General features: G+C 38.4%; 1 protein-coding gene across 1 annotated transcript; it reads right to left on the bottom strand.

Annotated features, from left to right (window-relative positions):
* Positions 1-310: 310 nt before the first annotated feature.
* On the bottom strand, positions 311-16,971 carry LOC115217233 (protein YIPF6). The gene is made up of 7 exons (XM_029786873.2): positions 16,886-16,971; positions 9,420-9,530; positions 8,720-8,798; positions 7,836-7,878; positions 5,726-5,857; positions 2,901-3,058; positions 311-856 (listed from the first exon to the last, which is right to left on the bottom strand). Exons 1-7 carry the CDS (start codon positions 16,913-16,915, stop codon positions 741-743), a joined length of 669 nt encoding a protein of 222 aa, XP_029642733.1. The 5' UTR covers positions 16,916-16,971; the 3' UTR covers positions 311-740.
* Between the last annotated feature and the right edge of the window lie 630 nt (positions 16,972-17,601).

Below are 17,601 nucleotides of genomic sequence, written 5' to 3'. Positions count from 1 at the left end.
TATAAGGGAAGTCACTCTCTAAAAATGCTTATATAGTTATTTCCCTTACAAACCCGAGCAACGCCGGGCAATACTGCTAGTATGAAATAAATATTAAAAGATAAACAATCATATAATGTATTGTTTTATATACATATGTAGTTATATATACAATATTTATATATATATGTTATATATATATATAGTTAAAGAAGATAAATAGTAAATTATATATTATTACATATATAAATATTTTATATATATATAGTGCATGCGTGTGCATTATACATATATGTGTGTATGTGTTACATATATTATACCAATACATGTATGTATGTTATATTTCATATTTATGTGTTTTATATGTATATAAGATGGAATGGTTTTGAGCAGTAATACATGACCATAAAAGTTCAGGCATTCCTATGTTACAAAAGTCAGGCCCCAGAACAATGTTTGCTATGATTAAACATAACAAACTATATATAAGAAGTCAGTTGTATGCTTTGAGTAAAGAAAAAAAATATGATACCAAAATCTCCCAGGCTCTTACAAGCAACTGACAGAAATATTGAACATTTTGGATCAATATTTAGGCATAGGCTCTTGTTCTTTTCCAGACCAGTATGACACTGGTGAGAAGAAACACAGATGTGACACATAATATTCATATTCCTGATGTCAAAGGACGATGAAGCATTTTCAGTAAAATAGTCTCTGCTTGTGTCTGATTCTCTCAGAAGTAGTAGTTGTAGTATCCATTAGCTTGTGTGTGAAACAGCCAACCAGCTGATGATAAAGTAAAACAGAAATATGGGATACATGGCAAGTACTTTCCTCCTGTCTGATTGGCTATCTCCCAAGAAGGCAGTGGCAGCTGAAAAGACAAAGAGATATATAAATATACAGCTGTAAAAAAACCATGCCAAAGCAGACTTCGCCAGTGCAGGTGTCACATAAAAAGCACCCAGTCCCCTCTGTAAAATGGTTGGCATTAGAAAGAGCATCCAGTCATAAAACTCATACCAAAACAGACCTTGCCAGTGCTGCTGCCATGTGAAAAGCACCTAGTCCAATCTATACGAGGGACGTTCAATAAGTAATGACTCTGACCCACTTGTGGTTGTTTGATCTAGCTGAAATTTTGCATGTGCAATTATTTATATCTCTATGGATTAAGTGGTAAATTACAGCTCTGAACTAATTGTGGTTTCTGATTTACAGGTGTTTGAACTGAGTCAAGTGTGACATGGAGCCTGTTGAGTGTCGAGCAGTGATGCGGTTTTTGTATTTGAAAGGACGCACACAACGGGAGACTTTTGATGAAATAAAAGTAACTTATGGTGATGATGCCCCATCATATGACCTTGTAAAACGCTGGCATCGTGAATTCAAACATGGTCGGAACTTTGTGGAAACAGCTCCCAGATCTGGTCGCCCCCTTCTGCCATTGATGGGGCATCTGTCCGTCAAGTTGAGGCTGCCATTTTGGAAGATCGACGCATAACTATTCGCCAAATAGCCCATGAGGTCAAGATTAGTACCGGGTCTGTGGAAACTATCATTCATGACCATTTGCATATGCAAAAGGTGTCTGCCAGATGGATTCCCAGGTTGCTCACACCTTTCCAGAAGCAAGAACGCATTGATTGCACGAGGATGAATTTGAAGATGTGCCAAGAAGATGAGTCAAAATTTTTCAAAAGACTGATTACACAGGATGAAACCTGGGTCCATCACTATGATCCAGAGACCAAAGCCCAGTCAATGCAGTGGAAGCACCGTGACTCACCTCCTCCAAAGAAGGCAAGGGTGCAGCCCTCCGCTGGCAAGGTCATGCTCACAGTCTTCTGGGACCAGGACGGAGTAGTGATGACAGATTTCCTGGCAAAAGGTGCCACAATTACAGGAGCCTATTATGCTTCACTTTTGAGGAAATTAAGAGAAGCTATCAAAATCAAGAGGCGGGGCAAGATCAGCAAAGGCATCCTCCTCCTGCAAGACAACGCTCCGATCCACAACTCACGTGTCGCCAGATCAGAAGCACAGGTGTGTGGCTATGAACTCATCCCCCATCCCCCCTACTCTCCTGACCTGCACCCTCTGATTTTCACCTCTTCCCAGCCATGAAGTTGTTTTTGAAAGGAAAGCGTTTCCCAGATGATGCAGCCTTGATTTCTGAAGTCACGTCGTAGTTGGAGGACCAAGCTGGGGTCTTCTACAAAAACGGTCTTCAGAGCTGCATCAAACAATGGGAGAAATGCGTAACTCTGGGTGGTTCATATGTAGAAAAAGACTAATAACTGTGCCAAGTTTCGTTGCTCTACTGCTATGGGAAGTGGGTCAGGGGCATTACTTATTGAACGCCCCTCGTAAAGTGGTTGGCATTAGGAAAGGCATCCAGCTATAATGTCAAAACAGAGAGTGGAACTTGGTGCAGTCCACTGGCTTGCCAGCTTCTCAAGCCATCCAACCCATGCCAGCATGGAAAATGGATGTTAAATGATAATGGTATATAACAGTGAATGAAATAGAAATCTTAAAGGAAAAATGTAACATGTAAATTTAAAATGTATGATTAAAAAGCATTCACCAACAGATGGTGAATGCCTATGCCTGATGAATTTAAAGGAAAGATTTACCGAATGTTGCATATTACATGCAGTAAAAAAATTATATTTTCTTCTACAGCTGAATGTCATGCATCTAGTTAGTAAAGCATAAAGCAGAAATGACACTTGTTGTCAACCAGAAGGACTGTGGCCAGCAAGTTTTTGGGCCTTGTCACAGGGCACAACACAGAAGCTATAACAGATTTCCATTGTTGACCACATATTTGGTCAGTGATCCAATGCCTTAATTTCAGATATTATTTCCTGTTTAAAAACAAAGAGAAATAATTAAAAGATGAAAGAACTTACCAAATGTAGACCATCCGAAGGAAAGGAAAATAATACAAAAGCGAACGACGAAGAGAGCTGTTGTCTGATGAGCAAGGAGAATCAAACGGCAAATTGTAAGTGCAATGGCAAGTGGTGTGACACAGTAGCCAAGAACACAGACACTTTGGAAGAATGATCTGAAAGAATTCAAGAAGATGATGTCAAATCAATAAGCTATCTTTCCAATAACTCAATCAACACAATTGAATAGGATAACATGTTATACAGCACTAGATTCATTAATCTGTTCAGCACACATACAAAGAGGTGGTGAAAAGTTCCTGGCTTTAAGGATATCGCCCAACCTTCCAAATTCTTTTTACAGGGCTTAGAAAAACTGAAGGAGCACTGCAATAAATGTGTGAATCAGAGAGGGGAATATGTTGGATAAAATCATTAACTGACTCCCCTGTATTTTTTTTTTTACCCACAGTTAGGAACTTTTCAGCACCCCCTTGTGTGTGTGTGTATAAAAGTGATTTTGGAGGGATATATTATCTGAGCAGATACCATATTAGCTCCCAGTTAAGTTCTAGTTAATTGCTAACCGCAATGATTAGTATCTAACATCTGCAACTACAATTAGTTGTTAGTTGCTCTGTGAATTCTTCTGATGGGCAATTCTGTGGACTCTTCGCTGGGCAGTAAAAATTGTCTGGAGTATATATATATGGAAGGTGGGGGCTGAAAACTACCTAGCTTTAAGGGTATTGCAAAAGGCCTGGTTAGAGGCCCAATCTCCCAGTTTCTTTTTACAGGGCTTAGATAAAAATGAAGGACTGCTGCAATAAGTGTGTGAATCTGAGATGAGAATATGTTGAATACAATCATAATTAACTGATCCTCTTGTATTTTATTTTACCCATAGCCAGGAACTTTTCAGTACCGCTTCATATATAAATACAAAGTAGATGCAGTAAGGTTGAATGATTAAGACATCCACTATGCAATCACAAGTTCTCGGGTTCAGTCCCAATATGTGGCATCACGGGGAAAATACCCTTTATTATAACCTCAGGTTGGATCATACCATATATCTCGGTCCATTGTTATCTCCTCTGTAAGGCTCAGTGTTTTGAGATCAGCCTTCAATACTTTGTCCCATGTCTTCCTGGGTCTCCCTCTACCACAACTTCCACCCACTTTAAGTGATCAGCACTTGGTTTGAAAACCAGTTAAGGCTATTCACCATTTTTTCAATCCATGAAGAAATACACTGAACCACAAAAGAAACACAATTTTTTTCAAATGTCATTTTTATATGCTAAATTGTGAAAATTTATTTCAGGAATGTAAGTGTAAATATTCCAAAAGATGCTGGTTTATGGCTGAGACCAAAATTGCAGGTAACCTTTCAACTTTCCCTGAAACGAGATGCCAAAATGCAGCTGCGTTGAATGCCGTGGGTGGCAGTCGCAAACAACTGTCATGAAAACCAAAATGCACATGCATCTTGTGGAGGTTATGGGTATAAAAATCAACTTGAACCGTGTTCCTGGCATTTGTAATTTGGACACATCATGTATGACCCATTTGTCAGCAGTGCAGAGACAATAAGCTATCAACTGATTGCAAGCAGGAGAGCATGCCCTGGTTATGTCCATGACAGTACCATCTACTGCCTGCAACAATGATCCAACAACACCAACAACAGTGCAGATCATGTCCACAGAGGGCGCCCCTGGGGGATCATATCCAGGCAGGATCCACCTGCAAAACCTCTGTGATCGCTTCAGACTGGTCAGAATAAACAGCTCATGAACCCATTGGAACTGGACAGCGACCCATCAGTAATGACATGGTACAATGTCAACTTGCCGCCAACAACCTGCGTTGCTGTCATCGTGCTTGAGGGCCTGTCCTCACTACCATCATGCATGACTACAGTGGGTTACACAGCACCGACATTGGCAGTATCAACAATGGAGGTCGATAGTCTTCTCTGACGAGAGCCAGTATTGCGTTTCCACCTCGGCTGGCAGAGTGAAGGTGTGGCATAGGAAGAGTGAACACTACAGAGATGCATGTGTCATGGAGATGTATGGGGTGGCCAAAGCATCATGTTTGGGGTGCTATAGGCCTGAATCAGAGAATTGGTCCCCTTATGTTCCAAAATGTTGGCGCAGGCAGAAAGAATGGCATCACAGCATAGTGCTACACTGGCCAGATCCTAAGACCTCACATCGTGCCTTTCTTCATGTGTCACCATAGCAATGTATTCCATTAGTACAATGCTCCCTCCCACACAGCCAAGGTCACCATGGACACCCTGCATTAGCATAACATCAGAACCATGCTGTGGCTGGCTCTCAGCCTGGATCTGAACCCAATTGAACACCTGTGGGATGGAACCAGGTGGTCCCAAGGCCAACATGTGTGGAACTGGAGGCAGTTTTCTTCAGGGTGTGGGTACAGGTGCCAATGGCTTTTGTGAGCCACCTCATGCAGTCCATGCTCCAATGATGTATGGCCGTTTTGAACACACAGGGAGGGCATACATCGTATTGAACATGTCATACTGCCCACTACCAGAACACGACAATGATCCATAGACTGTGGTCAAAGAGCATCCAAGAAATTGACCTTATCAGATTTATCAAAATTTATCTCTGACGTAATGAAATTAAAACATATTTCAGTCACACACATCTCACATCTCTCTTTTGTGGTTCAGTGCTTGTGTTTCTACTAAGTAGGTTTATATATATATATATATATATATATATATATATATATAAATTCACTAAAATCTACATACACACCACAGACTCATATAAATGCAATATATACAGTATAATACTTACATATTTCCACCAAGTAGTTTAGAATTTAGAGTTACAACTACAGATCCAACCCAAAATATGACAAACACCTCAGAAAATTCTGGTCCACCAGATAACTGCTGGTCAAGGTGTTGTGGTGAACTCTGAAGCATCCTGAAATGAAATATACATATGAACAAAGTCTTCTTTTATGTTAATGACTATCTATTTGTTTAATAATCAATTAAAATTTTCTGTTAATTACTGCATTGTGGTATCACATTTATTTCAATCTTGGTGTTACATGTTTCAATAGTGGGTGCTCCCCAACCACATACATTCAGGTTCTGTCCCACTCTATGGCACCTTGGTCAAGGCTCCTCTACTATAGTGATTGTTTGACCAAAGTTTTGTGAGTGGATTTTGTAGACGGAAACTGATAGGAAGGTCAACATTGTGTGTGTGTGTTTGTGTCCTCTTCTTGACACTGTGTGATACTTATAAATGAGTGTCATTATCATACAATTAGCGTTATTCATTCCCAACATTCTACTAAAACATGTCTGGCCATGGGGAAGTATTACCTTGCTAGGAAATAGGTGAGGATTGGTTATAGGGAGGGAGATCCAGTCAGAGAAAAACTGTTTTAATAAACTCCATCAAGCCCATGCATGCATGGAAGAGTGGACATTTAAATGATGATGATGATTTAAATTGGGTAGGGGGCTCCGAAAGGGGTCTCAGGGAGTAGCATCCCTGCCTTCCTGAGCTAGCTTTCTACCACATTTCCTAAAAACTGTGGTAGAGGTCTTGGTCTTCGGACCACGCTTGTCTAGAAAATGAAGTTGGGGGTAAGCAAGGGCATGCTCCCCATAGAAAATCCAGCTCCAAAAAAGCCTCATGATAGCAAAGGAGAACGGGCACCAGCCAGCCTGATGGTTGGGGTGGGCTGCATCTGCCTACTGTGGTTGCTGTGGCACTGAGGTAGATCCAACCACCCCTGTTAACATGGACAAAACCTGGATTTAAAAAACTGATGATGACGATTATATTGTTACCATTATTTCAATTTTGCCATTACACTTATTCCAAACTTGATGCTATACATATTTTAACATTAGTGTTGCATGTATTCTAATATTATGGTATATCAATTTTCATATATAATTATATATAACTCAATTATGAAGTTGACCTTATTTTTATACTGCATATATCACTGCTTATCATTAGCATCATAACGTCCACTTTCCTATGCTTACACTGGTTCAACAGAATTTGTTGAGGAAGATTTTCTATAGCTAGTTGCCTTTTCTGTCACCAATCTTCACTTGTTTCCAAGCAAGATAATGCTCCACCTCATAGACCAGACAAGTTTCACATGGAAGACTAGTCATAACTGTGAAGAACGGAAGTGGCTCTGTGATTTGGGCAGCCATATAATGGAATTTTCTTGGTCCTTTTATTGTTCTATGAAGTGGAGTTGACATTAAACATTGTCTGAGTATTTTGACAGAACAGGACTATCTTATAATTGCTGATGGCAGTACAATAGTCTAGGATAATAATGAGCTGATTCACACAGCTAATCTTATTCAAAATTCATAGAAAGTGCAGAAAAGTGAAGTAGCAGTACATTTTGGAGCAGTGAGAGGAACCACTTCCCTCTGCCATTGTTGCCGAAAGAGCAGCACAAAATTCCTCAAATAAACGTTTAGAACCTCAATCTATTAAAATTGTGACTGATGCCAAAGGTGAACCAATACCATATTAAATAATAAAATGGACATTTCATTATTTTGTTCTACACTAGTGTATGTATACAAATACACTCACCTATAGATATACAGACATTTAGAAACATATATATATATATATATACACACACATGCAGATGTATAAACATGCAGACACACTCACACATGCATATATATATATATATATATATATATATATATATATATAATATATATATATATATGCATACAGACACACGAATGTAAAAAATAGATAAAAACATACAATGCATACAGATGTACTACCATACATACACTCCACAAATACATAAAAAAGTATAGACATACACATACAAACATATATACATACATCATTGGAAAAGTTTTATCATAGATATGAGTGCAAGCATACTTACAAAGCCAAGTATACACATAAAATGAGAGGACCCCACAAATCCCCTGCAATTAGAAACAAAAATTATAGTGATTAATTAATCAATAGATCAATTAGAATTTCCAGAAAAAGAAAATGACCATTATGAATAATGACTCATGGAAATAAAATTTACAGTGATTAATTGTAAGATTAATTAGAATTAGGAGTTAAAGAGACTGATAATTTTCATAATGACTAATGACTCAAGGAAACAGAAATTACAGAGTTTAATTGTAAAATTGATTTGAAAAAGTTTAATTTAAGTGCAAGCATGGTTGTATAGTTGAGTAGCTAGTTCATTTCCCAACCACAGGGTTTTAGGTTCAGACCCACTACTTTGCACCTTGTGAGTGGATCTAGCAAATGGAAACTGAAAGAAGCCTGTCATACATACATGTGTGCCGCTCTGTGCAGACATCATGCAATAGTTGTTAGTGAGTGAAACCCTCGTACAAACAGGGTCATTTGTTTTCAGTCTTTTGTGAAAACGTGACTGGCCAAGTGGAAATATTACCTTACTGTGAAAATAGTGAGGGTTGGCAACAGGAAGGGCATCTGGCCATAGAAAATCTGCTGCAATGAATCATGTCTGATCCATGCATGTATTGAAAAGCGAACATTAAAACGATGATGATAAAAACAATTACAATAATACCTATGACTAATGATTCAGGGAAAAATTAAGAATGATTGACAAACTGTAAGATTCATAAGAATATTGGAATGAAATGAATGACCATTATAATAATGACTAATGACTCATGGCAATGGAATTTAGAGTGATTAATTGTAAGATGAATTAGAATTTGAGGATGAAGTGAATGATGGTCATAATGATGACTAATGATGGATGGAAATACTTACATTCTCGTAGCAAGACAGTACTCTGTTTTGGATAGAGAACATGGAAGAATTTAATTCCTACAGCTTTCAGGTCACGAAGCTGAAATATGGAAGGAGATTATTGACAGATATAGATAGATAATCTAGAGATTCATATATAATATTGACATCGATATAAAGCTACCACACATATATATATATTATATATATATATATATATATTTATATACACATGTTTAGAGACACAGATATATATAATACTGACATTTATAGATATATATTATCTTGATTTCAAATTTTGACACAAAGCTAATATTTTTACATACTGTTGATATATAATATTGACAAGTAGAGGTATGTTGATATACATAAAAATATATATAATGACACACACACACACACACACACATATATATATATATATATATACATGATACTGACATACACAGGTGTAATGTTGGAAATATATACGTCTATAAACGTTGATAACTATATAGCTATATAATGTTGACAAATATATAGATATACAAAACTAACAAACGTATCAATATATAATGTTGAATATTATATGGATAAATATAAAATCAGGAGTTTTATAAATATCATTTACTTCACATCAAATGGTGCGTTCAACAAATATTCGGTAATAAATAATTTCCAACGCTCAACTGAAAACAAAAAACACATCACACAAGCATACGAGTAACAAAAGCAAACTCACCACAGTGTCTTTTACAGGCTCATCTAAGGTAGATAACTCATCATCGTTTCCATCACCGGCTGTTAAAGGTACAGTCATCTCCCCTTCCAAAGATACCTCGTTAAGATCATCCTGAAGCGAACAAATTAACAGGACATTTTGATATTGGTTTCAAAACTTGGCATAAGGCCAGCAAGTTCGGGGAAGGAGGTAAGTGCTCAACTGGTACTTATTTCATCGACGCCGAAAGGATAAAATGCAAAGTCAACCTCGGAGGAATTTGAACTCAGAGCGTAAAGACAAACGAAATGCCGCGAAGAATTTTGCCCGGTGTGCTAACGATTCTGCCAGCTCGCTGCCTTAGTAGGACTTTTTAATATTAAACATCAGACTAACAGTAAATTCGGCAATGCTAACTACTGTTGAATATTCAAACCCTTTTCTACAAAGATCACGAGAGGAAATGAAAGTAGTTCCAACGGAGAACCGAAATCCTATTAGGGAATGCAATGTACTGTTCACTTAGGTGTCTTAGTCCTACAATAACAACTTTCTCGTAGCCACGTGCGAGAACTTTCTCAGCAAGGTACTAAACTGTAACAGCATACAATACAATGATCAAGTTAATATAAATAACAAGCCACACAGTCCAACATCCTCTGACTAATTATCAATCAATAACAATGACTAAAACAATAGTCTAACATAAGAGCATCCGATTCTGTAACCCATACCACATGTTACCAATTACGCATTCTATGCAATTGCCATCCAATAATATATCTAAACACACAATCTACCCAATGGTCATGTATGGAATATTTTTAATCAGAGATCTACTCAGAGTTAAGTAACAAGTCTGTAGTTCTTTAATATCCCCTTCATACCCTGTGGATAGGACCAACACCATCAATTTTTCTCTCTCTCACTGACTGACTATCTCTCTTTTCTTCCCCTACTGGGGTAGCCAAGTATTTCCTCGATAAGAGACCTATCTCTATTCCTCTATAATATTCTAACCTCTCACCTGGCACAAAGCCATTTCCCTAGGTCCCACTTCCTCTTCCAGCTGAGAGGTCTTTGTCTCACAAGTTTCATGGCAACCCCACTGGTGTTGGTATCAGGTAGAAAGCACCAATGCTGGTGCCACATAAAAAGCACCCAGTACACTCTGTAAAGTGGATGGCATTAGTAAAGGCATCAAACTGTAAAAAACTGTGCTAAAGCAGGCAATGGACCCTGGTGCAGCTCTCTGGCTTGCCAGCTCATTTCAAACTGTCCAACCTATGCCAGCATGGAAGACAGACGTTAAATGATGATCATGACACACACATGGAGATGAGTGAGAGGAATAAAAAAATAACTCATGAAGTGACAGTCAGTAAAGGTGATGTAGTATGTATCAGGCAGTAAGACCAGGGAACTAATAAGTCCAAGTTTTCATCTATTTTAGGTTACTTTAACCAACTAATAATACAGAAGTAATATACAAGGTAACTCTATTGTGAAGTAATATATAAGTTACCACTATTATAAAGATACACTGAGTAAGTTTTATGAATGACTGAAATGACACAATGCTCCAATACTGAGTTAATGGTGACATCTGCAAGAGACAATATGATTATGTTGACATTTGTAGTAATCAATATGACTGTGTAAATGGTGTTATTTTTAGGACTCAGTCTAGCTTGCTATCTGCTTAAGTCATATGATTCATGTCAAGAAACACAGCTGTCTACTGTTTGATGTGTGTGTGTAACTTTTATCTTTTACTTGTTTCAGTCATTAGACTGCGGCCATGCTGGGGCATCGCCTTGAACAATATTTCCCTTTTTTTTTTAGTTGAATGAATTGACACCAGTACTTATTTTTGTTAAGCCTGGTACTTTTCTATTGGTTTCTTTTGCTGAAATACAAAGTTACATGGACATAAGCACACCAGTATCTATTGTCGAGCTGTCAATACAAACACACACATCATATATATATATATATATATATGATGGCCTTCTTTCAGTTTCCATCTACCAAATCCATTCACAAGGCTTTGGTTGGCCCAGGGCTACAGTAGAAGACATTTGCCTAAGGTGCCACACAGTGGGACCGAACCTGGAATCATGTGGTTGGGAAACAAGCTTCTTACCACACAGCCACACATGCACCATATATATCAACTAGCTGAATAGCTCGTTGTTACCAGGCAATTTTTACAATAAAATGTCTTACATAAATTTTTGTTTATTCCATGTTAGACCATGCCTTCCCTGACAGAGAAGCTTCTTGATCAGGACAGATTTGTGCAATGTAAAGCAGATGTACAAATGATGTGTGTGTGTATCATGGAAAAGCCGATGTTAAAATGATGATGATGATGATATATATGATCTTCACTTTAATGTCCATTTTTCCACGGGTCATACAGGATTTGTTGAGGTAGATTTCTTACAGTCATATGCCCTTCCTTTATTCAACCCTCACCGTGTCCAAGTAAAGTAATACTTCTCCGAGACCAGACACATTTCCATGAATTTGGAAAGGACACTGGTTGCATGATAGTGATGCCGGTTTATTACCATCGCATGATGTCAAGATAAAGGTACCCAACAAAAATGTACACACACACACATATATATATATAGATGGTAGGCTTCTATCAGTTTCTGTTTAATACAACCATTCAAAAGGCAGTAGTTGACCTGGGACTCCAGGAGAAGACACTGAAAGTACCACATAGTGGGCCTGAACCAAAGAGCACGTAGTTGAGAAGAAAAGGTTCTAAATCATACAGCCACACAAGCCTATCAACAAAATAAACAAATAATTCCTTAAAATTATAGAACCACTTCTAACACTAATAACTATCAGGCTTGCTTTCTAGAAATTGTTCTCTTCAGATTAAGATTGGTTCCTTGTGAGCAATTTTAACACCTATTCTACCTTGAATTGTGTTTTCTTTAATTCTATTCCCTCACCCCATGATAAAGTTGTTAAAATACCACTAGAGGAGTAAAGGTACATATATATATTTATATCTTTCGATCGGTTGCTGCTTTTTACGTGTCACTGACACGGAATATATATATATATATATATATATATATACATATTTACATGTATGTGTGTGTCTCATTGTTTTGACATTGTGTGATAGTTGTAAATGAGTGAAACTGTCACACAAGCAGTGTCATTCACTTCCAATCTTCTCACAGAGGAATGGTAAGAACTCAAAATGTTAGAGTCATCACTGTGTGTGTGTATATAATTGATGACGGAAAAGGAAGGCAGATTTAGTATGAATCTTTATTCAGAACAACAGTTGTTTCAATCCATCCTGCAGCTGCCCCTTAGGGGTAGGATATTGTGCATCTAGTTGTGTTGCATCAATCTGTGCAGGCTGTGTCACTTCAAGTGCTTGGTGTGAAAAAAAAAAGGATACCCCACTAGATATTTTTACACCAAGCACCTGAAGTGATACAGCCTGCACTGATTAATGCAACACAACTGGTTGCACAATATCCTACCCCTAAGGGACAGCTGCTGGATGGGTCGAAACGATCATCATGCTGAATAAAGATTAATACTAAATCCATCTTTTGTTCTTACTATTATAAACTCAACAAACACTGCAGATTTCCTGACAGATCCATTGAAAATTGTATCATAACTGTGGATGACATCAGGAATGTGCTTTAATACTAATAGACACATAACCAAAGTCCAAATAGTTACATACATATATCTATCTTTGTTTATCCTTCGGGTTCGAAGATGACCATTGACATCATTTGGTGGAATTGCTGCTATGAGACCGGAGGTGACTGGTGAGGCCAATCCGGGCAAGAAAGCCCATATCAATCATCATCATCCTTGTTTAACGTCCATTTTCCATGCTAGCATGGGTTGGATGGTTCAACTGGGATCTGGGAAGCCAGGAGGCTGCACCAGGCTCCAGTCTGATCTGGCAGTATTTCTACAACTGGATGCCCTTCCTAATGCCAACTACTCCGTGAGTGTAGTGGGTGCTTTTTACGTGCCACCGGCACAGGAGCCAAAGGAGGCTGGCAAACGGCCACGATCAGCTGGTGCTTTTTACATGTCACCGACATGGATGCCAGTCAGGCAGCGCTGGCATCAGCCACAATCGGATGGTGCATTTTATGTGCCACCAGCACACACACACACACAAACATGATAGCATATATTTCTTTCACACTCTTAATTAACTGTAATAAAACCTTGTGCTGTACAACAAAATGAATGTTGTTTATGAAGGTATATTACTGAGATTAGGAATATATTGCGAATGAGATGCTAGCCATTTAAAATAACCAGGCACACGTGGAAGTGACATGTAAAAGACACCCAGTACACTCTGTGGAGTAGTTGACATTAGGAAGGGCATCCAATGTGTAGAAACCAGGGCAAAACAGACTGGAACCTGGTGCAGTTCTCTAGCCTACCTTCTCTGGTCAAACTATCTAACTCATGAAAGTATGGGAAATGGATGTTAAATTATGATGATGATGATGTGTGGTTCTGTGGTTAGTGAGTTAGCTTCCCAACCATATCGTTTTGGGTTCAGTCTTGCAGCATGGCACCTTAGGTAAGTGTCTTCTAATATAGCTCCATGCCAACTAAAGCTTAATGCTTTGGGATTTAAACTGGCTGTATCTGGTCAAAATATTCTACTTGTTCTATGTTTAAACTGGCCAGATTCTGGTCTGTTTCACCAACAGTACAATGTCTTTCTAAAAATTAAGAATTACTTTGTGAAGATCCCAAAGCTACAAAATAATGCATGATTAATTCAAAACAATGGAAATAAATATCATTTTTGACAGAACATGAATGCTAAAGGGTAGATGAATGGATTGGTTAGACAGAAACTGAAAGAAGTGTCTATATAGAAGTGGCTGTGTGGTAAGTAGCTCGTTCATCAACCACATGGGTCCAGGTTCAGTCCCACTGCATGACACCTTGGGCAAGTCTCTTCTACTATAGCCTCGGGCCAAGCAAAGCCTTGTGAGTGGATCTGGTAGATGGAAACTGAAAGAAGCCCGTTGTAAATATGTATATGTGTGTGTGCCTGTGTTTGTCCCCCCAAATCGTTTGACAACCGATGCTGGTGTGTTTACATCCCAGTAACTTAGTGGTTCGGCAAAAGAGACTGATAGAATAAGTACTAGGCTTACAAAGAATAAGTCCTGGGGTCGATTTGCTCGACTAAAGGCAGTGCTCCAGCATGGCCACAGTCACATGACTGAAACAAGTAAAAGAGTAAAGAGTAATAATAATAATCCTTTCTACTATAGGTACAAGGCCTGAAATTTTGGGAGAGGGGACTAGTCGATTACATCAGCCCATGTGCATAACTGGTACTCATTTCATCGACCCCCAAAAGGATGAGAGGCAAAGCTGACCTCATAAAATGAAATCTTGGCACAGCAATTTCAGTGGAGGGGAAGTAAGTTGATTATATCAACCCCAATGTTCAAATGGTACTTATTTTCTCCAAAAGGATGAAAGGCAAAATTGACCTAGGTGGAATTTGAACTCAGATAACAAAGATGGACAAAATGCCACTAAGAATTTTGTCTGGCATGCTAATGACTCTGCCAGCTTGCCACCATAATAATAATAATACTTTCTACTATAGGCACAAGGCCTGAAATTTAGGGGGAGGGTGTAATCAATTACATTAATTCTAGTGCCCAACTGGTACTTATTTTATTGACCCTGAATGAATGAAAGGCAAAGCCAGCCTTGGCAGAATTTGAACTCAGAATCATCATCGTTTAACGTCCGCTTTCCATGCTAGCATGGGTTGGACGATTTTGACTGAGGGCTGGCGAACCAGATGGCTGCACCAGGTTCCAATCTTGATCTGGCAGAGTTTCTACAGCTGGATGCCCTTCCTAACGCCAACCACTCCGAGAGTGTAGTGGGGGCTTTTTACGTGCCACTGGCACGGGTACCAGTCAGGCGGTACTGGCAATGACCTCACTTGAATCTTTTTAAAGACAAATGAAATGCTACTATGCATTTTGTCTGGCATGTTAACAATTTTGCCAGCTCACTGCGTTAATAATGATAATAATAATGGCTTCAAATTTTGCCACAACGCCATCAATTTCGTGGGAAGAGGCAAGTCAGTGACATCAACTCTAGTACTCAACTGGTACTTATTTTACTGACCCTGAAAGGATGAAAGGTAAAGCCAAACTCAGCAGAATTTGACCTCAGAATGTAAGACGAAATGCCACGAAGCATTTCGCCAGGCATGCTATCGATTCTGCCAGCTAATATGTTTCTTATGTAGATATTTTGCTGAAATTTTGTTGGGTGGGTTAAATAAATCCAGTACTTAAAAGGCATTTATTTTATCAATTCCAGAGGGATAAAAGTCTAAACTGGTCCAAGAGAAATTTCAACTTGGACATAAACAGCACGAACAAAACTATGAGGCATTACGTCCAATCTTTCAATTGCGTATGATAAGTAATGAAAATAGAAAAAAAAAAAAAATTAAATGCACTTCTAATCAAGCTTGTAACAGGCTGAGGTGACATTTTAAGTAAACTGAAACAGGTACCAGTTGTATAGATAAAGTTTTCGATGAATTGCTGGATGCATTAAAGGACTACTTTTCAAGGCGGAGTGCATGCTGGACTGGTGGGGTGTGGCAATACTGGATTATTTCAGAATGGGACGTAAGTAACAAGTAAACAAAACTTACAGTAAAGTTTTGATGGAAGCTACTTTTGAATAACACGTAGATGTCAAAGACTTTGCTCAAGGTTCGGGGTGGGAGTATACGAAGCGGTGTATCGGACAAAATAAAAAAAAAGTTGAGAAACACTGCATTGGAGTGTAGGACAAAACACGTCGCAATATTTGTACCAATTCTCTATGATCTGAGTGTGGGGATGGCAAATTTACTACGTCGTCTGGTTTAGCACCATCACCTAGTCTTCGGGTGTCGTTAATAGATTTCGCTCTTTTGCAAGCACGAGGCCCAGGTCCCCGGGTTGAGAACTTTCTCCCGTTCTACTAGAGTCTTAGTGTGTGAGGATTTTATCGGCACTGTCGTTCTTTCACTCTTTGAGTAAGCGATAGGAGAAAATGTATGAACAAGAAAAAAGAAAAAAAAACCGTAATTTTAGGGGTGTCTATCTTACGTTACATACACAATATCCCAAACAACTAGATCCATTTTATTAAGCATTTCAGCCATATATATATATATATATATATATATATGGCGATGTTTCGTCTTTGGTACCGCTAAAGACGAAACATCTCTCTATACATGTAAGAAATCCCTGTAGCGAGCTGTTCGTGAAAAGTTTACGACTATAGCAGTCAACCAACAGCCATTACTTAACTAATACAATGAACATAACTAAACGACAGTCTGAAGAGCAAGGAGAATATTAAACTCTTTTCGCTAAATTAGTCCATTTTAGTGTTGCTAATTAACTTACTTGGTCTCCGTGAAAATCCACGTCAGCCATGTTTACGAAGGAAGTTTGTGTTTACGTAAGTACGCATGCGTCAAACTTCATCGTAAACTTTTGACGCATCTAACAGGTTACTCGATCTGCTAAAAATAGCAGCCAAAAACCTCATTCACATTGTATTCTCGCCTTTAGTTGGACAGTGCAGCTCTTGATATACCTAAATTAGTTACTCAGGTATTGAACTGGCAGAATCATTAAAGTGTTGGACTGAAGGTTTAGCGGTATTTATTCCACCCTCACTTTCATCATCATCAGGAGGCTCTGTAAAGGGTTATAAACATGCCTTCCTTTATATGTGAGTGTACATATATATATATATATATATATATATATATATTCTTTTATTACTTGTTTCAGTCATTTGAATGTGGCCATGCTGGAGCACCACCTTAGTTTGAAAGGTTTTAGTCGAACAAATCGGACCCAGAACTTTTTTTAAACCCTAGTACTTATTTTATCGTTCTTTGGCCGAACGGTTAGGGTTACGGGGACGTAAACACAACAACACTGGTAGCAAAGCGGTTATGGGGTGACACACACGTGTGTATATGCACACATATGCAAATGCGTGTGTGTGTAAATATATACATATATAATGTGCGTGTGTGCGTGTATGTACATGTATGGGTTTGTCTGTCTGTCTGTCTGTCTATCTATCTATCTATCTATCTATCTATCTA

This window comes from Octopus sinensis, linkage group LG11 (assembly GCF_006345805.1).
Source record: "Octopus sinensis linkage group LG11, ASM634580v1, whole genome shotgun sequence".
Classification (NCBI taxonomy): domain Eukaryota; kingdom Metazoa; phylum Mollusca; class Cephalopoda; order Octopoda; family Octopodidae; genus Octopus; species Octopus sinensis.
Note: the sequence above shows the minus strand (reverse complement) of the source record. Positions and strands in the feature narration are given on the sequence as shown.

Excerpts from the sequence above, each read along its gene's own strand:
- LOC115217233 (XM_029786873.2), bottom strand. The coding sequence starts at position 16,915 with ATGGCTGACGTGGATTTTCACGGAGACCAA. Across the intron at positions 9,531-16,885 it reads TGGATTTTCACGGAGACCAA|GATGATCTTAACGAGGTATC; the intron begins GTAAGTTAATTA and ends TGTTCGCTTCAG. Across the intron at positions 857-2,900 it reads CTTCGGATGGTCTACATTTG|CTGCCACTGCCTTCTTGGGA; the intron begins GTAAGTTCTTTC and ends TTGTCTTTTCAG.